The 27,695-nt window shown below is 36.0% G+C and overlaps 3 protein-coding genes across 3 annotated transcripts; 2 read left to right on the top strand and 1 right to left on the bottom strand.

Moving 5' to 3' along the window:
* The first annotated feature begins 655 nt into the window (after positions 1 to 655).
* LOC109205823 (PP2A regulatory subunit TAP46-like) lies at positions 656 to 3,805 on the top strand. Its single transcript, XM_019368576.1, has 7 exons — positions 656 to 775; positions 878 to 982; positions 1,114 to 1,275; positions 2,120 to 2,155; positions 2,242 to 2,313; positions 2,829 to 3,109; positions 3,216 to 3,805. Exons 1-7 carry the CDS (start codon positions 662 to 664, stop codon positions 3,466 to 3,468), a joined length of 1,023 nt encoding a protein of 340 aa, XP_019224121.1. The 5' UTR covers positions 656 to 661; the 3' UTR covers positions 3,469 to 3,805.
* A 5,093-nt stretch (positions 3,806 to 8,898) lies between these two features.
* Positions 8,899 to 16,763, top strand: LOC109205822 (DNA (cytosine-5)-methyltransferase CMT3-like). Its single transcript, XM_019368575.1, has 21 exons — positions 8,899 to 9,267; positions 9,485 to 9,525; positions 9,652 to 9,751; positions 10,574 to 10,681; positions 10,763 to 10,882; positions 10,970 to 11,069; positions 11,479 to 11,651; positions 12,038 to 12,103; positions 12,180 to 12,446; positions 12,617 to 12,675; positions 12,761 to 12,827; positions 12,934 to 13,263; positions 13,346 to 13,414; positions 13,491 to 13,577; positions 13,684 to 13,771; positions 15,082 to 15,170; positions 15,255 to 15,359; positions 15,436 to 15,479; positions 15,576 to 15,645; positions 15,740 to 15,843; positions 16,311 to 16,763. The coding sequence occupies exons 1-21, from the start codon at positions 8,947 to 8,949 to the stop codon at positions 16,474 to 16,476; spliced, it is 2,574 nt and encodes an 857-aa protein (XP_019224120.1). The 5' UTR covers positions 8,899 to 8,946; the 3' UTR covers positions 16,477 to 16,763.
* Positions 16,764 to 17,938: 1,175 nt separating this feature from the next.
* LOC109205821 (probable rRNA-processing protein EBP2 homolog) lies at positions 17,939 to 20,239 on the bottom strand. Its single transcript, XM_019368573.1, has 2 exons — positions 20,134 to 20,239; positions 17,939 to 19,115 (listed from the first exon to the last, which is right to left on the bottom strand). Exon 2 carries the CDS (start codon positions 19,100 to 19,102, stop codon positions 18,197 to 18,199), a length of 906 nt encoding a protein of 301 aa, XP_019224118.1. The 5' UTR covers positions 19,103 to 19,115; positions 20,134 to 20,239; the 3' UTR covers positions 17,939 to 18,196.
* Between the last annotated feature and the right edge of the window lie 7,456 nt (positions 20,240 to 27,695).

Raw genomic sequence — 27,695 nt, 5'->3', positions numbered from 1 at the left:
CCTATGTCTAAAAGGCACAACGTCAGGGATTGGAGCCCTAATGTTGGCAAAAGGCGACTAGGGAATGGAGACCCTATGTCTAAAAGGCACAACTCAGGGATTGGAGCCCTAATGTTGGCAAAAAGGCGACTAGGGGCATTCTCTCCTTCTCTTTATCATGATTTTCTCCCACAACCATACAACATGCTTCCTACACCCTTCTCATCACCATCACTATATTTTTTTTACTTCCCTTCTTTTTCTCTATCCTACTTGTAAGCATCATCATTGTCTCTATAAAACACCATCTCTTGTTTCCTCTGGTTCTTGATATGTGTGCTACCATTGCCCATGGAAATTCTAGTAAATTCGTGATTGTAAGGGAATCAACTTGAGGTTCGGCTCTATGCGGAAAGTGAACCTATTTTTCATAGGTCAGGGCTCGGAACTCCTTCCATCAAGCTGTTTTGGGGTTGGAAGTGACTTTTGGTTTCGGTCTAACCTATTTTTAATGTAGGTCCATACGAGAATCAGTAGCCTGAAGGCCCTGAACACCTATTACAATCCACTAATATCAAACTTGATGTTCTTCCTTTATCCATTTCTACTTATAGTTTGCTTCAATATTGAATGAAAATTCTACTTGATCTCATTTAGTTGGCGCTGGTTTACTCAATGGGTTATGGAGTCTTATATTGCGCTATTTCAGGTCCCCTATTATCTTGCGGAGCTAACAGAAAAAGTTGCAGATGGTGACAGGATAAAAGTACTCAAAGCTTCACAAGCTAAGCTAAAGGTAAAGACTATAAGATATGTAATAGATTATATTCTGTGGGAAAATAAAATTTATCTTTTAGTGATATCTCCTCATTTTAATTTGCCTCTCTTTTATATCTAGGAATTCATTTCATTCTGTGAGACAATGGAACTTGTTCCTGAAGAGGAGATGGAAACATTTACACAAGGTGGAGCTAATTCTTCTGTAGATCGTAGAGCTAAGAAGGTAACCTGGATTTAACCGTTGAATTGCTGTATATGACAGTTACTTTTAAGGATTGGAACTTTATCACAAGAAAGATTTGATTCTTTTACTTTTTTTAGTGACATTGAGTTACAAATGCATTGTTATTTTAGATTGCTCGTTTCAAACGGCAAAGAGCTGCTGAGTCGAAACTACTTGAAATTAAGGAGCGGAAAGAGCGTCGTGGACGATCAACTAAAGCAGCTGCATTGTCAAGTCCTGTTGAGACTGAAGAAGATGATGTGCTGGATGACGATGGAGAAGAAGAAAGGGAGGTTAGTTAATTCCCTAGTTATGTCATGGGCATGAGCATGGGCATTAGCACAAGCTTCTTTTCTTGTCATCTGTTTCTTCATCTGGTGTTGCAACTTTTATGACACACTTGCACTTAATTGGTGATCATCCTTATGGTTCAAGCAATTAATTGAAACAGTTTCAGAAGCTGGTTAATCTTAAAATAAATGATCTGATATAAGTTATAAAAAAGTTATAGTGTGTTGGATGATGTTGGTTAGCATCTAAGTAGCTGCTATAATGTTCTTTCAGAGGCTGACAAGTGAAGGTCGCAACATTGGAGCCCAGGGGCAGATGTAAAGTCCAACCTACGGGGTCATCCAAACTCAATAGTTTTGGCTCGGACCCTGTATATGCGCTAAAAAGTTCATAAATAAATACAAATAATAGATTTCGAACTGAGTAAATCAAATGAGTTTTTGTAGAATCCCGAACTTGAACCTATTAATTTTAAATCTTGGATTTGCCATTGTTGGAGCCTAAATTCTGTGGACTCTTGGATGGGCACTCATTATTTGTTTGAATTATCTGCATGAAATGTTTATCATCACCTTTTGACCTAACTTCCTCACAAGATTTGCACAAGACATCAATGACTAACAATCTTGCATTTTGGATGTGATTTTTTGGGAGAATCTCGATTTGCTCTTTAGATGCCATTTGATATATTGATTATACTAATATTATTCCTCTAAGATACACACAGCCTGATTTGTGCAAAATTTTCTGTCGCTTCTATTAGGTTATTTTTAATCTCAAGTTTTGGCTTCTCTATGTTCACTTCTGAGTAAATGTCTGATTCTTCAAAACTATTATGCATTGCAGGCATGGCTTACAACTATCTCCTTGGGCCTCTGTAAGGTCTGCTAAGATCTTCTATACTCGTAGTTGATCTTATTTCTGTGCTTGATATCTTATGTTCATAGTTTCCAAATACTACCATGCAGGCCTTTGATCTGCTTGAAATGCTGAAGAAAGAGGAAGAAATACTGTCTGCTGTCAAGGAGAAGCAGCTTCAGGTACTATTAAACCAACTCAGTCGAATTGGCTTCTTTTCTGTTATAATTTGTCATAGTGTCCTGGTAGCCTCTGATATGGCTATTGCTATCTGAACTTGTGTGTTCCATCCTTTATTATCTCTTAAATTATTTCATTTCATCAATTTATTTGATCATGTGGTTTCTGCCCCTATGCAATTCGTAGTACAAGGCATTTTCCTAAGAGAGAGACCTCCATAGAACTAATGTTCTGGAGCTTGTTGGGTTTGCAATGATCACACAATGCTAGATCAAGAGGGAAGTGATATAACTTTAGATGACTGCATCACTGCTTCTTGTGGGCTTCACTCTAATTTCCATTATCTTCTACCTTAGGGTGGTATCATTGGGGGGTTTGGGGGTGGGGTTGGGGCCTTAATCTTTTGCTTAAGACTACCTAGAAGATCAGTAGTAATTTGCACTGCTGTTCTTGACCTTTGTGATTCCTCATCATGTAAAGACAGCTTTGTACGCGTACTTTCTTACTTCTTTTGTAGGATGGGGAGAAAGAATTCTCTCAATCAATACTCGATGAACGCACCAAAAAAGTAGAAACTTGGCATCGTGATGCTGCCGCTCGAGCACACTATACAAAACCTGCAGCACCTATCACCTGTGCCACTTTTGCACAAGATGTCATAGAAGGGAGGGCCAAGGTTTCGCAGGCACATGAACATAAACACCAACCTTTAATTTTTGGACCTGCAAGTCTTGTTGGTAGGAACCCAACAACTGAACGGGAAAAAATAGCTGCCCAGGTCTTTCAGCCTCATTATAGGTATGCATCTTCTCTTGAAGACAAAGTTAATATGGCTACTCCAGTTTTAGATCCTAGATGGACAAGTAAGTTGAAGAACTAACTGTCATCTTTATTCAAATGCTAGAATGCCAACCATGAGCATTGAAGAAGCTGGATTAACGGAGATGAATATGATGAACGAATGGCAAGAAAGGAATGTTAAGCTCATGGAAGAAGCAAATTCCTCATGGTACAAGGACGCCCCCAAGTCCAGGCCAGGTGAAGATGATGAAGAAGATGATGATGACGCCGCCCAAGACAAGGCAAGAGCATGGGATGACTGGAAAGATGACAACCCTCGTGGTGCTGGCAACAAGAAGCTAACTCCTTGTGGTTAAGGAAGCAATTGCTGCAGAGTCTTAAGAGTTTACACTTTACAACAATAACCTTTTTGAAGTAGCCACCTAAATTAAAACTCATTATCAATGCTACACCAGTTTGTCACTCAGTTGAAAACTATTTTATTATTGTTTTATTTCTGCTTCATTTTTGTGTAATGTCTAAGTAGATGATGCATGGGAAAGTGGTGGTTATTGAAAGTTGATAATGTTAATTTTTCTAGTAGGTGTTGATTGGATTTGGTGTAACAACTGTATCTTGAGAATATGGTAGAGGATAATTAATTTCAGTACTTTATTTTGTTCCAATAAATGTACGAGCTAATATTTTAATGAAGCACATTTATAGTAAATGCTTCCGTAATTTACGTGCCAAAGATTGCATAATCATGCTTCGGCTTTTGTACCTTTCTTTGCTAGGAACAAAATCAATTCGGCATTATCAATCATCAACAACAACAACGACGATCCAGTAAATCCCACTTGTGGGATCTGGGGAGGGAAGGTAGTGTGTACGCAGATCTTACCCTACCAAAGAGCAGATCAAACAACAACATAGTGTAAAGTAAAGTATTTGTTGAGATCTTTTTCCCGGAATTTGGTTAGAGAGTGAAACATATATTATAGGGAAAATATTATATTTGTTATAAAATAATAAAAGAATAAGAATAATATTGCAGAGAAAAGTAGAGAGAGAATTCTTATTGATTTGGGATGAATTACGATGGAATAGAACCCTCTATTTATAGGGAGAGGTTGACTTAGCCACCAAGTAATAAACCCTAGAATCTCTATAAATATGGACATTCACCATAAATAGAATTCTATTTATAACACTCCCCCTGAATGTCTATTCAACAGATAATGTGCCTCGTTAAAACCTTAACCAAAAGAAAACCCAATGGGAAAAAATTCTAGAAAAGGAAAAAGAGTACACATGTTTAGAAATGCGCCTATTGGTTGCCTCGTTAAAAACCTTGCAAGGAAAACCCAGTGGGACAAAACCTTGTAAGGGAAAAAGAGTGCAACGCGCATTAACTCCCCCTGATGAGAGCATCAATTCACATCCTTGAGCCTTCGCATCCCGATCTTGTACACTAGCTTCTTGAAGGTTGACGTTGGTAGAGATTTTGTGAACAAATCAGCCATATTATCACTTGAACGAATCTGTTGCACATTAATATCACCATTCTTTTGAAGATCATGTGTGAAAAATAACTCTGGTGAAATGTGCTTTGTCCTATCTCCTTTTATGAATCCTCCCTTCAATTGAGCTATGCATGCTGCATTATCTTCATACAAAATTGTGGGTAGTTTGTCACATTTCACACCACATTTTTCTTGAATGAGATGTATTATAGACCTCAACCACACACATTCTCGACTTGCTTCATGAATAGCAATTATCTCAGCATGATTAGATGAAGTAGCCACAATTGATTGCTTAGTCGATCGCCAAGATATGGCAGTGCCTCCACAGGTAAATACATAACTTGTTTGAGACCGAGCCTTGTGTGGGTCAGATAAATACCCAGCATTAGCATAACCAACAAGATCGGGACTGCAATTGTTGCCATAAAATAAGCCCATATCGGTAGTCCCTTTTAGATACCGCAATATGTGTTTGATTCCATTCCAATGTCTCCTTGTGGGAGCAGAGCTATATCTTGCTAAGACATTAACCGAAACAGTTATGTCAGGCCTTGTAGTATTGGCAAGATACATTAGTGCACCAATTGCACTAAGATATGGTACTTCGGGACCAAGTAGCTCTTCATTCTTTTCTTGAGGTCGGAATGGATCCTTATTCACATCAAGTGATCGAACAACCATCGGAGTACTTAATGAATGTGCTCCATCCATGTAAAACCGTTTCAATACCTTTTATATGTAGGTAGATTGATGAATAAATATTCCGTTTGCCAAATATTCAATTTGCAAACCAAGACATAATTTTGTCTTTCCGAGATCTTTCATCTCGAATTCCTTCTTTAAATAATCAATTGCCTTTTGGAGTTCTATAGGAGTTCCAATAAGGTTTATGTCATCAACATATACGGCAAGTACAACAAATTCTGATGTTGTTTTCTTTATAAAAACACATGGGCAAATGGCATCATTTAGATAGCCTTCCTTTAATAAATACTCACTAAGACGATTATACCACATTCGTCCTGATTACTTTGGACCATACAAAGATCTTTGCAATTTGATTGAAAATATTTTTCGGGACTTTGAATTATGTGCGTTTGGCATTTTAAATCCATCGGGAATTTTCATGTATATCTCATTATCAAGTGAGCCATAAAGGTAGGCGGTAACCACATCCATTAAATGCATGTCAAGCTTTTCATGGACAGCAAAACTAATGAGATAACGGAACGTTATAGCATCTATAACGGGTGAATATGTCTCTTCATAATCGACACCAGGCCTTTGTGAAAATCCTTGTGCAACAAGGCGTGCCTTATATCTTTGTACCTCGTTTTTCTCATTTCTCTTGCGTACAAAGACCCATTTATAGCCAACAGGCTTAACACCATTAGGTGTTTGGACTACAGGCCCAAAAACTTCACGTTTCGCAAGTGAGTTCAACTTTGATTGGATTGCTTCTTGCCATTTTGGCCAATCACGTCTTTGTCGACATTCTCCAACAGACTGAGGTTCAAGATCCTCACTTTCTTGCATAATGCTAGATGCAACATTATATGCAAAGACATAATCCACCACTATATCCACTCGATTCAAATTTGTCTCAATATCGATTGGATTTATTGATAGTTCCTTATTTTCTTGAGTCTCGGGCTCAGTGAATTCCTCATGAATCTCAGAATTTATTAAATTGTGGATTTCTTCATGAGATTCTTTCGTAGTGTCATTTTGATCATTTATTTTCCTTTTTCTAGGATTTCGATCTTTGGAAGCTAATGGTCTGCCACGTTTAAGGCGTGCTTTTGACTCATTAGCTATGACACTAGAAGATTGTCCAATAGGGACATCAATACGGATTGGAACATTCTCCGCAAGGGATATGTGATTTTGTTATCCTTTTCATATCCGTAAATGCATCTGGCATTTGATTTGCTATTCTTTGCAAATGAATAATCTTTTGCACCTCTTTTTCACAAATAGAGGCACGTGGATCAAGATGAGATAATGATGGATTTTCCACAAAATTTCCCGTTTGGTTTCACCAACTTCTCCCCCTAATTCTGGGAAGAGTGTCTCATCGAATCGACAGTCTGCAAATCGTGCAGTAAACAAATCCCCCGTCAATGTTTCGAGGTAGCGAATAATGGAGGGCGATTCAAAACCAACATATATTCCTAACCTTCTTTGTGGACCCATTTTGGTGCGATGTGGTGGTGCTACAGGCACATATACCGCTCATCCAAAAATTCTTAAATGGGATATATTAGGTTCATGACCCAAAACTAATTGCAACGGGGAATATTTATGATAATTTGTTGGCCTGAGGCGAACTAGCATTGCTGCATGCAAAATGGCGTGACCCCAAACAGAAGTGGGTAACCTCGTTTTCATGAGTAACAGTCTTGCTATCAATTGTAGACGTTTAATTAAAGACTCCGCAAGGCCATTTTGAGTGTGAACATGAGCTACAGGATGTTCCACTTTTATCCCAATTGATAAGCAATAATCATTAAATGCTTGGGATGAAAACTCAGCAGCATTATCAAGTCTAATAGACTTAATTGGATTATCGGGAAATTGTGTCCGTAATCGAATTATTTGTGCCATTAATTTTGCAAACACGAGGTTGCGAGATGACAATAGGCACACATGGGACCATCTAGAAGATGCGTCTATTAAGACCATAAAATATCTAAACGACCCACTAGATGGGTGAATAGGTCCACAAATGTCCCCTTGTATACGTTCAAAAAACGCAGGGGACTCAATTCCAACCTTTGTTGGTGATGGTCTAATAATTAACTTGCCTTCATAACAAGAAGTGCAAGAAAATTCATCATTTAAAAGAATCTTTAAATTCTTTAATGGATGCCCGTTTGAGTTTTCTATAATTCGTCTCATCGTAATTGATCCAGGGTGTCCCAATCGATCATGCCAAAGTACAAAAGTATTGGAATCGGTAACCTTTTGGTTTACAATAGAATGTGCCTCAATTGCACTAATTCTTGTCCAATACAGGCCACAAGACAAAGATGGGAACTTCTCAATAGCCCTTTTCTGGGCAGAGACATTTTTGGTAATGATGAGATAGTCAAGATTATTCTCATCTATTGTCTCAATATGATATCCATTTCGACGGATATCTTTAAAACTCAACAAGTTCCTCTTGGACTTGGAGGAGAACATTGCATTCTCTATGATAAGTATTGTTCCCTTAGGCAGAGTTATAGTAGCTCTTCCAGAGCCTTCAATTAAATTACTACTACCAGAAATTGTAGTAACATCTGCCTTACACGTACTTAAATGAGAGAAATATTTCTTCTCTTTGAATATTGTATGTGTCGTACACGAATCAATTAAACAAATACTTTTCCAATTGAACTTTGATCCAAGTTTACCTGGAGAGATATCGACATTTGTTTGATCCATTGAATAAAGACTGTTGCACGTTTTCTAATCTTGATTCACAGTTGAAAAGTCTTCTAAGTCTTGATCAATTGTTTGCTAATTCTTCTCTAAGAGGTAAGTGAAGACAACGAACACTACTGACTTACATACACAACCTTTCAGCATAGGCGCAACTGGATATTGAAAACATAAAACATGTTTCTTAATCTTCTTGAGACGGTAGAGTCTCGTGCTGATAACGTGTTATAAAATAATAAAAGAATAAGAACAATATTGCAGAGAAAAGTAGAGAGAGAATTCTTATTGATTTGGGATGAATTACAATGGAATAGAACCCTCTATTTATAGGGAGAGGTTAACTTAGCCACCAAGTAATAAACCCTAGAATCTCTCTAAATATGGACATTCACCATAAATAAAATTCTATTTATAACAATATTGTTAAAGATAGATGATATATTAGCAAATCAAATAATGTTTTGATGAAAATTTTAGATATTAAAGATTGATAATAATGTTTTAATGTTGGTTGAAAGTTGAAATAGAGATATGAGGTAAATGAGTAAAGACAATGGTGAAGGAAAATGATTTTACCGAAAAGTGATGGAATTAAGTTTCCATTTTTTTTTTGAATCTATACAACCAAATACTATCAGAAAATCAATTGCAATATTTTATAAATAAATATATTTCGAAAAATATAACCCATCATATAAAACACACCCAATCACTAACCGGACGTGAACCCACAAATTCCAATCCACTTCCGAAAATGCCTACAATTCCGGGTTCCCGCTTTCATGACGACGCTTCAAAAAAATTTCCCTAAGTCCCAAAAACTCTCCATATATATATATCACTTAACACTTTCTCTACTTCTCACACTCTCCACCCCTACCCCTTTCCTTTTTTGGCACAATGCCGAGCAAACGGAAGGCTTCTACACCGAAGGCTTCTACGGCGGCGGCGGTGACGAATAAGAAGTCAAAGGGACGTGCGGTGGAAAAGCCGGATCCAGTAGTGGAAGCGGTTTCTTCTACAGTTGAGTGTGATTTCGTAGAAGATGAAGTAGAAGTTGAGGAAACAGAGTGCGAGAGCTCGAACGAAGAATCGTCGTCTGCTCAAAAGGTGAGAAGAGCTGCGCAAGCGAATGACGATCAGGAGTGTGAGTTTTCTGGTGATCCGATTTCGGTTAGAGACGCTATGCAGAAATGGCCTCATCGCTACATTAATCACAAGGTTTTCTTTGCTTGAATTGTGCATTATTTTGAGTTTTTTGCATATGATTACTGTTTGAGAAATAGTTAGCATTATAATACATTGATTAAGAAAACATTATGAGTAAATGCGTACTGTTTAGAGTCCATGAGGTCTTTAGTAGTAATATTGTTCTTGTTTCTTTTTAGCTGGTATTTAACATTTATGTAATATTTTTTTTTATTTTACCAATGAGCAGGATAGAGTGAAAGCAAATGGTAAACCTATGACCTTAAATGAGTAAGTTTGGAAAGGCTACATAAAGTTGTTCATTGCACAATAGATTTTGCCTTCTGTCTTTTGGCTTCATCTAGTTTATGTTGGTATCATATGTTCCTTATGTTATATGTTTTGAATATGGTCCAGCCAAGATGATGCCGACCAATTAATCCAGGCTAAGTGTCATTTTACCCAGGCAGTGGTTGATGGTCAGATTTACAATCTCGGGGATGATGCCTATGTACAGGTAAATACTACAATGCTTAAGTATAGTTTAGCCTTTCAGTTTGGAATTAATTACACCTTTAAGATTTATTGTATGTACTAGATACCATTTTGTTATTTCGTTTGGAGTTTCTAGATTCTAATTGACTTTCTTACCATTTTGGTAAGAGGTTTTCCTTCACTATTTGTTTGTGAAAAGAAGGAAGAACAGAAAAAGTTGCTTGATTATCCCTTGAACTCTTCGGATTAACAGCTCGTTTGGATGGTCGTTTTCTATTGTATCGTATCGTATTGTTACTTTAAATACGATGTTTGTTTTGGTTGTTACTTAAATTTTATTGTATCGTATTGTTAAATCCGTCGTTACGTAACGACTAAATGTGCCACTTTATGTAACGTCCAATTTGGTTGGTTGCATCGTTATCTTGTCTTTTTATCTCATCTCGCCCTTCACTATTATTAAGTTATTTTATTTTATCATTTACCCTACCTTTTTATATAATAAATTTATCCTGTATAATAATTTTTCTTTATAATATTGCAAATTTATTCTTCATATTGCTGGTACATGATATAATGACACAGCAACGATACAATCTATCCAAACATTGTATTCATCAAACGATACAGTACAATATAATACAATACAATACGATACATTATGAAACGACACGTAACAACCATCCAAACAAGCTGTAAGTTACGTTTACATATACCTTAAAGTAGGAAAACAACCTTAATAAGATGCATAACCTTCCTAATATTTCCTTTCTAATTATATGCATATGATCATTTTATGGATCCATATATAGATTAGTCATTATTTGCCTTTTTAATTTTATAGGCTTCAAACGATGAAGATGATTATATATGCAAGATTGTTGAATTTTTTCAAGCTGTTGATGGTATGCAGTATTTTACTGCTCAATGGTTTTACAGAGCCAAAGATACTGTAAGAAATTCTTAACTTATGAAGGCTAGTTCTTCTTATCCTTGTGATGTTTAATGCTTCTAACCTTTGTTCTTTCATTAGGTAATTAAAGCTCATGACCAGTTTATCGACAACAAACGTGTATTCTTTTCTGAAATCAAGGATGATAATCCTCTTGGTTGCCTTGTAAAGAAAATCAAGATTGTTCCTATACCCTCAAATGTATGTTAGGTTTTGCTTAATAAGAAGATACATTGGCCCTCTTCGTTTTAACAAGCAACACTAATACGTGTTGGGTTTTCTTTGTAGGTAAGGCTACCGCTCAAGGAAATTTTGATATCAAATTCTGACTATTTCTATGACATGATGTACCTGCTTCCATACTCATCATTTGTTAGCTTACCACAAGGTATTTTTCAAGTGTAGTGTTCATTAATTTAAAGGCTGAAGCCAAACTTTTTCTTAAAAGGTTGTTTGGTTTGTCAACACATTTTCTTGGGCCAAAATCACTTTCCTTTACAAGTATCTCAACTTTTAGTTTTATTTTCTCCGGTCAATACTTAGATATTATCGTCAATTTTAAACAACACGCAACAATCAAATCAAATATTTAAAGCAAAACACTACTTTAGTTTGTTGGCATTGTTATCAATCTCTAACAATAGTTTTTCAGAAATTATTTTCTTCTCCCCAACCAAACACTAGAAACTATTTTTCAAGAAAACAATTATTGAAGAAATCATTTTCCTTTATACCAAGCACATAAGTGAGATATCTCTCTGATAATATAGATAACAGCGATTGCGCTATTTTTGCAGATGTTTCGAGCCCCATTAGTGAATCAGATTCTACCATATCTAGCGATAGTGATACTGTAGATGTCAAAGAACAGAAGCTTGAAAAGAACCTCTTGGATCTCTATTCAGGTTGTGGAGCAATGTCCACTGGGTTGTGCCTGGGTGCTGATATTGGTGGTGTTAAGCTTGTTACTGTATGTTCTGTTACCTAATATGGTTGTTCTTGTCCTTCCCTAGTTGTATGTTTGCTTTTGTTGAATTGTGTAACCACCTTATCTAAAAGTTTGAACTATTAAAGATGACACACTTTTATTTACTTGAATGTGCCTTCAACGTACCTCTTCACATGCACGCCTACTACTTTAACTAGCCAAGTTTGTGGAAAGACGTAGAGTGGCAGTGAGATTTGAATGCAATACCTTTAATGTTCTGATATCATATTGAAATGTGTGATTACTTTATATTAAAGGTTAATCTACACTATCTTAAAGATTAAGCTATAAAAAAAGATACTTTTATATATTTTGTTATGTCTTAACAATTTTAGGTAGATTTATTTATTTATCTATCTTGACTGCAGAAATGGGCTGTTGACCTAAATCAATATGCCTGTGATAGCTTGAAATGGAACCATCCAGAGACTGCGGTAATGAATTATAGCACATTATGTTTATCTATCTTCCTTTTGTTCTTTAAATGAATATATTATATGTGTTATGCAGGTAAGAAATGAGTCTGCTGATGATTTCTTATTACTTTTGAGGGAGTGGAGGCAGCTTTGTGCATCTTGTTCATTGTTGAGAAATAATACCCCGACACACCCTTTTCTGAAAGTAAGAGATGAGGATGAGGAAGATAACAATGATAATGGAGATGAGGACGAGGGATCTGGTGATGATGAACAAGGTGAAATTTTTGAGGTGGAAGAGCTTTTAGAAATTTGCTATGGAGACCCAAAGGAAATAAGTAAGCCTGGCCTTTACTTTAAGGTATTTATTCACCATGTTGGAACTCTTTGCATCCTAACTTGCCTACTTTACAGAGAACTCTTTGGTATAATATCTTGTAGACTACTTTAGGTGAACAACTCAAGATTTTGTAGATAAGCTAGTGTGTTTCTGTTGGTTCCTTATATCACTTAATTACTATTTATGACAAGGTACGTTGGAAGGGTTATGGCCAAGAGGAAGACACTTGGGAGCCAATAGAGGGCTTAGAGTATGAATTCCAAACTAACTAACATATTGTGAATCCATATTTTGAATTGTTAATACATTTATCTAAAATTTATATTTACCTATAGTGGTTGCCAAGAGAAAATAAAGGACTTTGTGGCCAAGGGCTTCAAAGCAAGTATTTTGCCATTGCCTGTAAGTTGCCTCTCTCTATCTTTGCCTAGTTTTGGATCTCTACTATATGAATTTATCTTTGTGATTATAATGCATTGAATCTAACTTTTCTATTGGTTGTACTCAGGGGGAAGTAGAGGTCATATGTGGGGGACCTCCTTGTCAGGGAGTAAGCGGGTTTAATCGCTTTAGGAACTCAAAGAATCCATTAGGAGATTCGAAAAATAAACAACTTGAAACATTCATGGACATTGTGGAGTTCTTGAATCCACGATTCGTTTTAATGGAAAACGTAGTAGATTTAGTCAAGTTTGCAGATGGGTTTCTAGGAAGATATGCGTTGGGTAGACTTGTTGGAATGAACTACCAAGCACGGATGGGAATGATGGTAGCCGGGGCTTATGGACTTCCACAATTTCGTAGGCGTGTCTTCATGTGGGGTGCTCTTCCTTCAGAGGTAAAAGAATAATTAATTAATTTGATATATTTATTTTCTTGTTCTTCCTTGTTCTCACTTTAAGTCTCATCTCGTTTTGCAGAAATTGCCACAATATCCATTGCCCACACATAATGTTGTTGTGAGGGGTGGAATGCCCAAAGAATTTGAGGTAGTCTACTGAACTTATTATAACACCATAGATAGAATTTGCTCTTTACTGAATATGAATATGTATTTGAATGCAGTTAAATGTCGTAGCATATGATGAGGCCTTGAAAATTGAGCTAAAGAGAGAACTTTTTCTTAAGGATGCAATTTCAGATCTTCCTCCTGTATGTACTAGATATCAAAGTTGCCTTAAGGACGTACTTCCAATTGATTAGGCATATGCTTAACATAATTGTGTTCCTTTCTTTATGGAAATATTTTTGAATTTAGGTGGAAAATGACGAACCAAAGGACGAAATGCCTTATATTGATGAAGCCAAATCTACCTTCCAACATTTCATAAGATCAAGGAGAGATGGTGAGTCCATTTATCTTGGTAGTAGTATGACATATTCTGGAGTGACTGCTTTAGTGCGATATCATTGTACCCTTTTTTTGATAATTATAGTTTCCAGGTCAGCTTGTAGCACCTTAACTATTTCACCACCACCCAAGATACTAAGTTTTCCCATCAAAGATTGGGCAAATAAAAAGAAATCACCTAGCCTTTTTTGTTTCTATTGGAAATTGAACCACGGTCTCTCGTTCTTTTGTCTATTTCGTTGATTGCTAGGCTACACTATCTGCTTATTTTTAAATTGGCCATGTTGCTATCCCTACACATTGATCAATGATTTTTGTAGTTTTACCACACGTACCTAAAATTCTATAAGTCAAAATCATTTGATATTTGCGATGCATAATAACCTGGGACGTTTCATTAGTTGTGCCCTTGGACTTGTTAATAAATGTGAAAGCTTGCAACTTTAGCTTATGTATGCCTGTTATGTGAGCATGTATGATATCTTATTTTTATTCCTAGGTCACCGTAAAGTTTTATTATTCAACTTTATAATTTTCTCCTTGAATTGTGTATTCTCTGAATTTCATTCGTTCTGAATATATTCTTGAATTATATTTTGTCTATTCGTTCAATAGCTCTTTAGAATCTTTGCTTTCGTTCATGCATGATTGTTGAACTTATCTATTATAAGAGTAAAGTCATAAAACTAGTTTTTATGACATAAATATAACTGAACTTTACGCACTTTAACGGTAAAGTTGCAAAACTATTTTTAGCCATATTAAAAATAGTTGACCTTTGCGTGGATCTCTCACAAATTAAAAATGACTGGAATGTCAAATTTCTAGCACAGAAAATACAAATGACAATAAAAAATTCATCATATAGAAATTTTGACTTCCCGTGTTTTATGAAGCAAAAACAAATCAAAAAGGGGAAATCAATAATCGACGCCAGAAATTTGTCCTATTCATTTGTATTATCCAACCAATTCACACATAGTTTAGTTGCTTTAATGTTACAATAGATAATTTTGTAACTTTCCTGTTATAAGTGGTAAAATTCAGTTATTTTGATGTGCTAAAATATAATTTTGTTATTTAATTGTTATAACGGGTAAAACATGAAATTAATCCTCAAAAAGTCACAGCTTTTAGATGTTGGAAACTTTGGCAAAAATAATAACTCTGATTCTGAAATTTTCTATGGCTTAACTAGATTTTACCTGAAATAATTCAGCATTTTACCAATGCATCTAGACCTTCAGATATGTCGGATGGTGGTGTAATCCTTTTGTACATTTTGATAGCATTTTTATATTGTAGGGACATTAGGGTCTGTTTTGTATGATCATCGGCCCCTTCGGTTAAATGAAGATGACTATGAGCGTGTATGTCAAATTCCCAAGCGGAAGGTATTACACCTTTTATATCCTGCTATTTGTGGTAGTGATATGAACATGTCCCTAGGTTGTTGATTCCTTCTTCCATGATTATAGGGTGCAAACTTCAGGGACCTGCCTGGGGTTCGTGTTCGTGCTAACAATACTGTTGAATTGGATCCAGATGTAGAAAGAGTAAAAGTTGCTTCCGGAAAGCCTTTGGTATAATTTGCTTTTTGTGGGAGCATTCAATTTTGACAGTTTTTTTTCTATTTCTTATGATTTTTCAAACTCACAGGTCCCTGACTATGCGATAACTTTTGTTCGTGGTACTTCCACAAAGTAATGATACAATCTTTTCCTGATTTGATTTAGCTTGCACTACCCCTTACCTATCATAATGATTCTACTATTGTCATGGTATTTGAAATTATATAGGCCATTTGGTCGTTTATGGTGGGATGAAATTGTTCCAACAGTTGTTACAAGAGCAGAACCCCACAATCAGGTACCTTTGCCTTTGCTAGTTGTCTCAAAATAAAACATGCGCTTCTTCACTTGGTGTGTTCTGATGCCCCTTGTCGTTCTTGAGCTCCTTTCAGGTCATATTACATCCAGAGCAGGACAGAGTTCTTACTATCCGTGAAAATGCACGGCTGCAAGGTTTCCCTGACTACTACAAACTGACAGGGCCAATAAAAGAAAGGTAACTATTGAATCAAAATAGTGGCCAGTTGATGGTATATTTGTGTGATCTACTTTAGTGACTCATCTGCAAACACTCTTCAGCTTACTCTTATTTACATCATTCTAATGTCTAACAACTGCTCATGCATGTTTTTATGATATGACATGTAGAATATATCTAGCTTGAGTTGAACTCAGAAAACTAATAACTGAATATGCCAAATTTAACTTAGAGATCAGCCTATAGTTTTAAGGAACTGCTCAGACGTAGAGAGATTTATTTGAGCTGTTTTGGTCGAATGCAATTTAGCCTTTGCTATATCAACATATAAGTTGGACACTCTAAATTTTATCTGAAAAATATCCTGCTTGAAGAGTCTAATTTCCAGAGAAATGTTTTTCAGTTATATAATGCCGTACTAGGAAATCTATAGCAACAACCTTTTAATTGCAGGGTCTGACTTGAATCTGTTTTGTGTTTCATAGGTACATGCAAGTAGGAAATGCAGTTGCAGTACCAGTGGCTCGGGCTTTAGGGTATTCTTTAGCGCTGGCATTGGAAGGATTGTCGGGAGAAAAACCCTTACTGTCATTGCCACCTAATTTTCCATGTCTAGAGGAACTGGGCTCCAATGAGGAATCTATAGATTAAATTTAACTATTTGACCATCACACAAGCTATTCACCCGTAGGAAGATTTTGGGACTGATCATTCCAATATAAATCATTCATTGCAAAATTAGGCCAATGGAGAAGTTGGGAAAAACATTGATTTTTTGTATGTATCACTTACTGCTATATTCGTGATTCACAGTTTAGTTGCTTTGGCATAAATGAAGGCACAATTTAATTATTTTGATTATTCAACATATATGCACTTATAATGTTAAGATGTAATGATTTGAAGCCTGAAGGGCTGTGACATACATTTTGCTTTGATACTTGGAGAGTAAGATGGCAACAAAAACTGTGGAGAGTAAGATGGCCACTATTTTGCTGCAACAGGGACCGGTCCAGTATAATATACGGGAGTTCTGGTGCATTTGTGTTACGAACTCCAGCATATTATGCTGGACCGGTATACTTTGCTAACTCCTGTAAAATTGCGGGAGACTGGAACACCAGTGCTCTTAACTCCAGTATATTATACTGGACCAATTATACTTGCTGGAACTCCCGTAAAATTTGCGGGAGTTCCAGCATAGTTATCCTGGAACTCCCGTAAAATTTACGGGAGTTCAAGCATACTTGGAACTCCCGTAAAATTTGCGGGCGTATTTTTCCGGATTTTGAACAGTGTTTTCGCTCAGATTTAAAGTGGCTAAATTTCAATGACTTTTAAAACTTGGCTATTTTTCAACGACCAGTGGTAAATCTGGCTATTTTTGAATTTCTCCCTCTAACTTATCCATAATCCACTTACCTGATTTGCTACTCATAATATTCACCTAGCTGGTAGACAAATTGTTCTCTTGTATGCAATGTCCCAGCTTTCTTGAGTGTGGTGTGCTTGCTCAAAGTCTGGAGGCAATGGCAGATGTAACATATAAGTAACAAGTTCAACTGAATCTAACATTTTCAACGCGACATATGGATATATAGGTGAAAAATCTCTCAAATTTAAGAAAATATTAAATCTTGAACGCATAATTATAAAAGTTTAAATGTGTTTAGTGATAATAATCTAAAGAACAACCCACCAAATCTGAATCAAGCCTCTGATCGGGGTAGATGATGAGTAAACAAGATGTCTGCACAATCCAAACAAGAGCTCACTATGAACTATCTGCACTAATTTTGACTAGGGTTGAGAAACCCACTCGAGCAGGAGAGATGCCTGATCACATTAAGAGAAGACAATGATAATATCAAATGCCCCTATAATGAGAAAGCCAAGTCCTATCCATGGAGAAAATCAAGAACACAACTTAAGGTAGTTGGTGGCTGAGTATCCATTGATTAACAGAGGTTCTGCAACCTAATATCAATTGTTTCTCATCATCTATTATTACAATTCACTGGTCATGAGTCGCTTAACAATAAAAAAGGAAGAAGAGTATCAGTCAATCAGATGGCAAAGAACTCATGGTTTCATCAACTTTTAGCCAGAGCTGAAAGCTAAAATAAATGGAATGACATTGAACAAAAGTTACACTTCCATATGGTATATAATGTGAAATAAACAAGACAAAGCTAACACATCATTCAGTTTCAAAGCCAGGCAAATTGGCCGTCAACTTGCAAAAACTTTTACTACAAGAGACATTAATTCATCCTGTTTGAAAAGCTCTCAAATTAAATACTATTTCATCCGCATTACAAAGTAATAACTTTAGTCTAGTAGAACAAACTCTAGCAAGTAATAAGCAGAATCATCTCTTAGCGCGTTTGTTTTTTGCAGAAAATTCACCCTTTTGGAATCCTCCTTTGAAATCATTGGTAGTCTCAGCAGTGTTCTGCTTCTTTAAACCTTTTCTCCCACCAAATCCAAACTTGGAGTCCCTGAATTCCCTGCTTTTCCTCTTCTTGTCTGGCCCCTTCCCTTTTCCACCAAATGTTTTCCCACCAAATGTCGCCCTTCCCCCTGAACGATCTCCAGGAGATACACCAGGTCTCTTCTTATTTGATCTCTGAAAGGGTTTAGTATCGCCTTCATCAAAAGGCAAATCTAGTCCGGCAGCACCCTCCTTATCGAACCCACTCTGCTGCCTCTGCTTCCTCCACTTTTTAACGGACTCAATATCCTGCTTCTTCTGCTTTGCCCTATCTTTCATCTTCTGTGCTTGTACTTCCTTGGCCAGTTTCTTGTTATCTCTCGCCTTCCTCCTCTCTTCAGACTCCTCCATCTTTCTCTTCTCAGCTAAGAGTCGGCCCTTAACTTTCTCCATGTGAGTGTCAGTCTTCACCATTTCCGCATAATAATCAGCGGGCCTCAGAAAAGGTTCACCCTTTGACTGAAAGCTGAGGTACGTTTGACGTGCACCATCCAACGCCTGAGTGAAGAAAGAGTGCTCCCTCGCCAAATCATCATTCACATCCACCACTTCTTGCTCTTCCCTGTCGATGTTAAGCCTGTGACTCCAATCTAAATTATCAGGCCAACTGATATCTGCCAGCCTTTCAAGCAAACCGTCCCTGTTATATACAGCAGTCTTTGAAGGTTCAGCCAACTTCACAACTTGCTGATCTTCTTCTTCATCTCCTTCTTCCGATTCAGTTTCTGGGTCGGAATCCTCATTCTCTGGGTTCATCATGGCCAATTCATCCTTAACCATCATACACTCGCACTTTCTGATAACATAAAGAAAAGATAATATTAGAGTTACCCACTAACTCCTGTGTGAGCTTCACATCCTAGCTCAAATTGCCCGTCCCAAGCTCAAATAAAGGAGGCGGGTTGGGGATGATTGACAGCAATCGCAAAACAATTAACAACCAAGTACTCTAACAGACTAACATTAACTCAACGACCGTTCAGCTACACCAATTCATATTAAATTGGTTTTTCAAATTCTCATTTATTAAAAGGGTATGATTTGTAACCCAATGTTTCGCAACTAGAATGTTTAAGTAAATGAGAGAAATTTAACTTCCAACCCAAGAACTGAACACTAAAAATCCAACAGAACACTAACATAGCAACAAAAAATTATCTTTTTTTCTTTATAAGTAACACAAATGATGCAAATAAAATAGTTATTAGGTGAAGTTGGAGGAGTTAGCCATACTACATGGATACATGAGCTGACAATAATAACCAATTATAATATGGATTAACTATTAGATTAACAAATATTGGGCCTATATATACACTCTTGTATTACATGTTGCAGTATGAATAAAAACCTAATTCCTCTCTCTAAAAACCAATGAGCTAAATAATTAAATTAGAATGAGCTCATTCTTCTTGAATTTGCTCGCAACAAAAAAAAAAGAAATAATCTTTTTAACAAACCTATAGCTGTTCTTTGTTTCCTTTTTCCTCTTTTCAGTCCATATTTATAAATGACTGAAAATGATAAATTTCAACCCAGGAAACACTAAAAAAACACCAGCAAAAATTGAACTTTACAAATTTCAACACAGGAACTGAACACCAACAATACAACAACAAAAAAACTCATCTTATTAACTACCCAGATCTTTTCTTTGTTTCTTATTCCTTTTTTCACTCGATATTTGAAAGATTATTCTGTTTCAAGCCATAACCATAAAAAAGCAAATAATATACAAATTTAAGCAGTCAAAATCACCAAAACACAATAAAAAAAACATAATCAAGGTTCAATAAGACAGAGAAAGAACTTACAACAAATGGAAGAATTCGAGAGAGATGAAGAGACAAAGTTCTGGTACTTTTACAAGGGTTTAGGGTTTAGTGTTAAATACAATTGGTGGGCTGAAATTCATGGGATTTGGGTCAGAAAATATACGGGCTTGAAAGTACTTTGGGCTTTTATATTGAAAGTTTGATACTCAAGAGGCCCAGGAATAGGCCCAGATGGCTAGATTCCCTAAAGGATTTTTTCATTGGAATTTTTACCTCCTATAGCAAAGGTTAACACCTTATTTATTTTAAATAAATATCATTTAAAAAAATTATATTCTATAGATACCTTTTAATGTTTATAGCAAAATATCTAATTTTGGTTATCTCTTACCCCTAAGCCAATAAATGCGCTATTCAGTTACACTATTTTCTTTCTCTCTCTACTTTGATACATGCCATTCTCTTCCCCCATTCCCTGCTAACAAGATGCTCAATCTCAAAATTCCTCTCACCCTCATCACCTACCATTAGTCACAAACAGTGATTTTTCCTGGTATACCACGAAGACTTCTCTGACTTTCTCTTTGTCTTAATTGTGGCAACAGCAGCATTCACATCCTTAGGCACAACATCACCTCTGTACATCAAACAGCAGGCCATGTACTTCCCATGACGTGGGTCGCACTTGACCATCATAGACGACGGCTCAAAAGCAGTGTTAGTAATTTTTGCAACCGAAATTGAATCCAAAGGAGATGAAGCCTCCGATCGACAACGGCGTGGGAACAGTGAGATTCAGGGTTTTTGCTCGACGGCGGATTCGCTGGAAATTAGGGCTTGTGCTTGAACAAAGACGACGGAGTTTGGAGCTGACCAACTTGATTTTCTGTTAATATATTTTAATATTTTTTCAACGTATCACGCAGTATTTTCATGTATTTCATTGTCTTTTTTCTCATTGTAATTCAATGTATCTCGCTGTATTCCATGTATTTCATTGTATTCACTGTCTTTTTTTCCATTGTATTTCAATGTATCCCGCTGTATTCTATGTATTTCACTGTCTCGCTATATGCCATGAATGTATTCATATGTTTTTTTTAATTAATATAATTTATGTATTCAGATGTATTATATAATTTCTCTGAAGATTGCTATATTTTTGGGGTATTTTTCGGTTGAGAATCTTTTTTTATAACTGGAAATACAAATTTTGTGTGTTATAATTGAGTTTGTTGAGTTATATTAGGAGTCTATTATGTTAATTGATTCACTTTCCGTTTAAAAATAGTGTAATCCCCTGTTTCGCGCCGTGAATATAGTCGAATACAATAATCTGTCCAGCTGTAATCCCATGTTTCACGCCATGAATACAGTCGAATACACTCGAATACAATAACTAATTAGCTGGACTTCCCTGATTCATGCCTATTTTTGCTACTGTATTCATGAATACAGTAGCTTAAATACATCTAATACATCTTATAACAACAGAAAACGTATCTACAATCCGTAATATAGCAAATGGTATCTATAGATAGCTAATTACCACTAAAAGATAGTGCTTTATGAAAATTTCTCTTTTTTCCTTCCTATACAATATTTGGAACTTGTTTACCAAAATTATCCTAGTTTTGTATATTACCCATCCTAAACAAAGATTAGTTACACATTATATATAATACATTATTAGTACCTTGAATTAGGAGATTTAGTTACATCATTTTCCTTTTTTCTCTCCTCTCCTCTTTCATCATTGCCACATCTCTCGTCAATTTTTCTTTCTCTCTTCATCTTTCTCTCTCACCGTTTTCTCTCTCAGTAAGGTAAGCCTAAAAATTATCTTCTGCCAATCAACCTATTGAAGTAACCTCCAGGTCATAGGAATTGAATATTCGAACACTAATCTATCATAAAGCTTTGAATTCGAATTTGGATTTTCAAAAATCATTATTTGTTTGGATTGGGTGTTGTTGCAAGCAATTGAGAATATTGTTTGGAGTTTATATCTCAATTATGAGGGTGCTTGGTGAAGATAAGACTTGGTTCTGGCTGAATTTCAGATTGAAACTCGAAGAAGAAAAAGACATGACATACAATATACTTACCAAATTGTTGTAAAGTTGTAGTAAAATTGTAGGTAAATTGTATTCTGTTGTAGTTATATATATTTTTTTATTTGAATGTTGTATGAAAGTTGAAAAATAGTTGTATGATGATAAAATCTAGTTGCCTCCCCATGTATAATTTGAGAAACTGCTGATATTTGACATAACAACACCTCTTAGCATTTAACTCTAATATTCACACAATTAAGCATCACAAAAATCTTCTTTAGCAAATGTCTTTCAAAGAATAATATTTATCTGATTATGCTATCAGCTTAACACAATTGATTTCCTTAAACATGCATTACTTTTCGTAATGCGGAGGAAATCAAAACTACATCATAAGCACCAAAATCTTGCAGATCTATCACGTAACCAACTCCTTATTACTTAGACAAATGGCAATACTCAGTACAAGTACTGAGAATTGGCGCAGAGATATTTTGAACTTATCGTCATTTTTGACAATTATAGTCACAAGTTATTTGGTTAAATTACATAATCAAATTTTACCCTCAATGAAATTATAGTCAATTGCGACTTGGAATGTAATATTGAATTAGTCACATTGCATTTGATTTTGTAATATTGAATTACAACTAACTATACAGTATACACTTATTTACAACTAATCTACAATTTATCTACAACTTTCATATATTATCTTTACCTAGATAAATACAACTACAATATCATACAACTCAAATAAAATTATTATACAAATTTTATACAATATGTCTTTTGTATATTTTGTATCTGATTTGTATATATTTTGTGTGTGGTGTGTGCTTCTTCCTCTCTAAAATTCCAATCAAAACTTACTCTCTTAATACAATTTTGATACATATCAACAACTTTATGTAAAAAGATAGTATTGATAACTTAAACACAAATTTTATACAACGATTCATTCATAATACAATTATTTTTCAACTTTCATACAATATTCAAATAAAAAAATATATATAACTACAGCAGAATACAATTTACCTACAATTTTACTATAACTTTACTACAATTTCGTAAGTATATTGTATGTCATGTCTTCTTCTTCTTCTTCTTCTTCTTCTTCTTCTTCTTCTTCTTCTTCTTCGAGTTTCAGCAAGAAATTCAGCCAAAATCAAGTCTAATCTTCACCAAAACACCCTCAAAATTGAGATATAAACTCCAAACAATATTCCCAATTGTTTGCAACAACACCCAATCCAAACAGATAATGGTTTTTGAAAATCCAAATTCAATTTCAAAGATTCAAAGTCTTTTAATGGCTGTCAATGGTGGAAACTCTATACATCAAGAAATCCATTGATGAATTACTACAATATCTTCGTCTTGAATTTAGTAATTCCTTTTAATGTTTGTAATCCGCACTTTTGAGTTGCAATCTTTATTCTGTGAACTCTAAATTTCATAATAACCAATTAAGTGTGAAAGTTCCACTGTCAGAAATCATATTCTTTTATTAAGATCACACTACTGGAAAGAAAGCTAGACGATGGGTACAGTGGAAAAAGCAGAGAGAGACACGAAGAGAGAGAGAGTGGACAAGTATAAAAGAATAAGGAAATAACTGATATTCCTTATTCAATTCCTAATATAAAGGGATAGTCATTTAAAACTTATTTGTATATAATTGGTAAATTGTATATGACCGTGTAATTAAATTGAAACTTGAGCAGGGAGGATAATAAGGTTTCAAATAATCTATAGGAATGTAAAGATCCCTTCTCTAAATCTGATTCAAACAGTTTTTTATTTTTAATTTAGTTTATGCATATAAATTTATCAGTAAAGAGTCAAAACCACCCCCATTGTTTGGTAAATAGTTTATATTTTTGCCCTCCGTCCATCTATCAGTCCAAAAATATATATTACATTTTTTATTAATAACCTACATTTAACGGCGTACCAAGTGGATATTCAAATTATCCTTTTGCGTCTTTTAGTGGGCCACATGGCACTCTGTCCTGGAACCAAATATGGTTTTAGTTTTAACCTATTAACCGGATCCGACCCTAGTTTTTGTTATCATACTCACTCCCACTCATCTGGCCACCCCCTTTCTTCTTCTCCAGCTATAAATCATCTCCGAGAAACGAATATGCCAAGAATCAAAGAAGATATAAGGAATAGCCCTCCATCTTCAACCGACTGGCCATGTTGTCTCTCACTATTATCATTCAATTCTTCTTCACCAACCACTCGGGTAAACCTCACTGCCACTTCCCTTGCCACCATCCTCTTCATACCTATTACCTTCTACTTTTGGGCATGTCATTCTTTCTAGAAAATGGCTGGACTTACGACAACTAAAATCACATAGCATGGAGATAGCAAAGGCGTCAAGAACAAGCCAAGAGAACATCAATGATATTTCCCGAACATATCTGAAAGAATTCAGTCATGTTCATCACTACTTATTGCAGTTGGTTACCATTTCCGGCAACAAGATCTGATGGTTGTCGTCGCCGGTGGTGGGGAGAGAGAGAGAGAGAGAGAAAGAGAGAGAGAGAGAGAGAGAGAGAGAGAGAGAGGGGTTAGGTGTGATTAACATGATAGAAAGAGAGGTAGAAAGGTGCATGTAATGTTGGATTCTGATGATGCCGCTGATTGACCGGAGGTAACGTCAGTAATGGTGAGGTGATTGTCACGCCCCGAACCTGGGCCTGGACGTAACACGACACTCGGTGCCTGACTACATGTGACAGAGCGAACCAACTGGCTGGCTGAATCAACATGTGATTGTAGACATATAAAATTTATTGGGTCTAATCCATATAAAATTTGGATTAAATTCAATTGGGTTAAATAATTAATTTGGGCTTTACAAGTTAAATTAGTCCATTTTATTATTTTCAAGCCCAATGTCCGTTTCATCTTAAGGCCCAGACTCATACCATGTGTCAAGTGACATGGCATATCCAGTCAAACTCCAGGCCAATAGGGTGACGCCATGTGTTAAATAATGTGGCAATCCAAGTCAAAAAGAAAGAACCAACCACAAGTCGCCAAGTGGCTAAAATGACATGGGCCAATCAGAATCAAGCAAGAGAGTTCTTATGTAGCTTGACTGTCCATCCTCTATAACTATAAATAGAGGGGTTACATAACTCTCAAGGGACATTCAGAGTTGGAGAAGAACACTCCGCAATTGGTGAAGGCATCTACAAACAGAGAGATCAATCATCAAGTGCTTAGTTCTTCAACAAAGGAGTGATCAACGGAGTTCTTCCCGGAGATCAACCCGTAACAACAAAGTGCCGCTCGACGTTCTTGGCGATTAAATACATCACAAGGAGGTCTGCATCATCCTACATTCGAGAAAGACGCTTCTCAAGCCATCGAATCACGGAGAATTTCAGAGAGGAGAATCAAGGGATACATAGAATTGTACTCATGAATATTTATCAATAAAATTACTTTTTTCTTCATATTATTTTTGTTGCAGTTTATTTTTCATACTACGAAAATTTGTTGCGAACAGTGATATCATAACATGCTGAATGTGGACGATAAACTAACACATGCTGATATACTGAAAGTCTGGATGATATAAATCAAAGTGCGGAAATACTAATATAAGTCTGAAACATATATGTAGCCAACATTGCTTAACATGAAAAGCTTGTGACTCAGTCTAACTGTTACTCTAGTCTATGAAGCCTCTAATAAAATACTGAAAATACTGACTGTCTGAAAATACTGAAGACTGTAGGGTAATGATAATGCCCCAAAAGAACTGGGGATCACCAAATAGCTGGTACGAGAATCCTAGCGCTCTGAATCGTCAACCTGTAAATCATTACCTACATCGTGAGATGCAGGCCCCGGACAAAAGGGACGTCAGTACATTTGAATTGCACTGGTATGTAAAGCAACTGAAAGAAAGAATTATAAATGCTGAAACTAAAACTAAGCTGATAACTGAGAATTGATAATTGATAACTGAAATGATAACTATTGAAACTGAAACTCAAAATGATAACTTATAACTGAAGTTATAACGGGTAACTGAAATGATAACTGATAACTGAAATGATAAAGGAAGTAAGGATATGAATACTCCCTCTTCTGAATGATGAACAACCTGTTTATATGAATAAGCTACGGCCTCGGGCCCAATATATATGTGCACAAGCTACGGCCTCAGGCCCAAGTATACGTATACATAACTACGACCTCAGGCCCAAAAATGCATAAAGCATAAACTACGGCCTCATGCCCAAATATGCATAAAGCATAAACTACAGCCTCAGGCCCAAGTGTGCATAAAGCATATAAACTACGGCCTCAGGCCCAAATACAGGTGTTCAACATTCAGGAACTGAGAATCATACTAAAATACATGATGCTGAAATACTGAACCATACTGAGTTACATGATACTTGAATGCTTAGACTAAGACATGTATTCATGAACTGATTATGAAAATTGAAACTTCAACTATTTATGACATGCTGAGTAATCTAGACTGAGACTCATGGGCATCAAACCCAAGTCTATATTGATTACGCACTGATTTCACAACGTTCAGAACGAAAGTCATGAACGAGTTACGAAGCTAGAGAATAGAAGTTCTGCAACTATTCAAGAAACTAGGCTTAACTATTTCTGAGGCAATTAGTAACGTCGTAAAAGAAACGAAGTGTAGGGAGAATCATTAAAATTCCCAAACATAAAGAGTTAGCCTCACATACCGTAACTTCCTGCTCTTGAGCGTAATACAACATTCGCCAACCCTTTCAACTTTAATTTATATCAATACAAGTCAAAGGGATTCCATATTAGCAATAATACTCATGTTTTGGTCCCTTAGACATTTTATCAAACACTTGGTGACATAAAGCTTCATAGTCCTTATTAATGGTGTCTCTACACCCAATAACCCATTCTCTTGCTCCTAGATAAATTCTAAAGTCTCAAATGATTATAATCAACATCATTCTTTATCACCAATAAAGTAAACAACACCCTTAACCAATAATCAACAATCAACACCCCAAACCTATAACTCTTTATGCTTTTCTATCAAACCCATCAACTCATATCTCATGGACTAGATTCAATAATCATTAATCCAATGGTATAATCAATTAGAGGGTGAAGACATTACCTTTTTGAAGTTCAATCCCCTTGAATTCGAGTTCTAGGGTTCCTTCTCTCAACAATGATGTCCCAATCGAATATCTAATGATATGGAGGGTTTACCCATGTTAAATAAGATGCTGGGAAATTAAAATTAACTTAGAATCACCATTAGAACTTACCTTGGATGGTGGAGGGACCTTTAAGGAGTTAGGTTTTTAAGAGCTCCCCTTTCTAGAGCAAGTTTTTGTGTTTTGAGGGTGTGGGGACGAAGTAGGGCTTTAAAATGACCCCCCAAGTGCGCCCCCGCGCACCTGTAGGCTTGACAACGCACCCGACCGCGCATATTGCGCATTGTTCTGTATATCGCACATCTTTTTGCACAGAGATCCGTTCGGGCTCCATAAT

Source organism: Nicotiana attenuata, unplaced genomic scaffold, assembly GCF_001879085.1.
Source record: "Nicotiana attenuata strain UT unplaced genomic scaffold, NIATTr2, whole genome shotgun sequence".
NCBI lineage: Eukaryota > Viridiplantae > Streptophyta > Magnoliopsida > Solanales > Solanaceae > Nicotiana > Nicotiana attenuata.
Note: the sequence above shows the minus strand (reverse complement) of the source record. Positions and strands in the feature narration are given on the sequence as shown.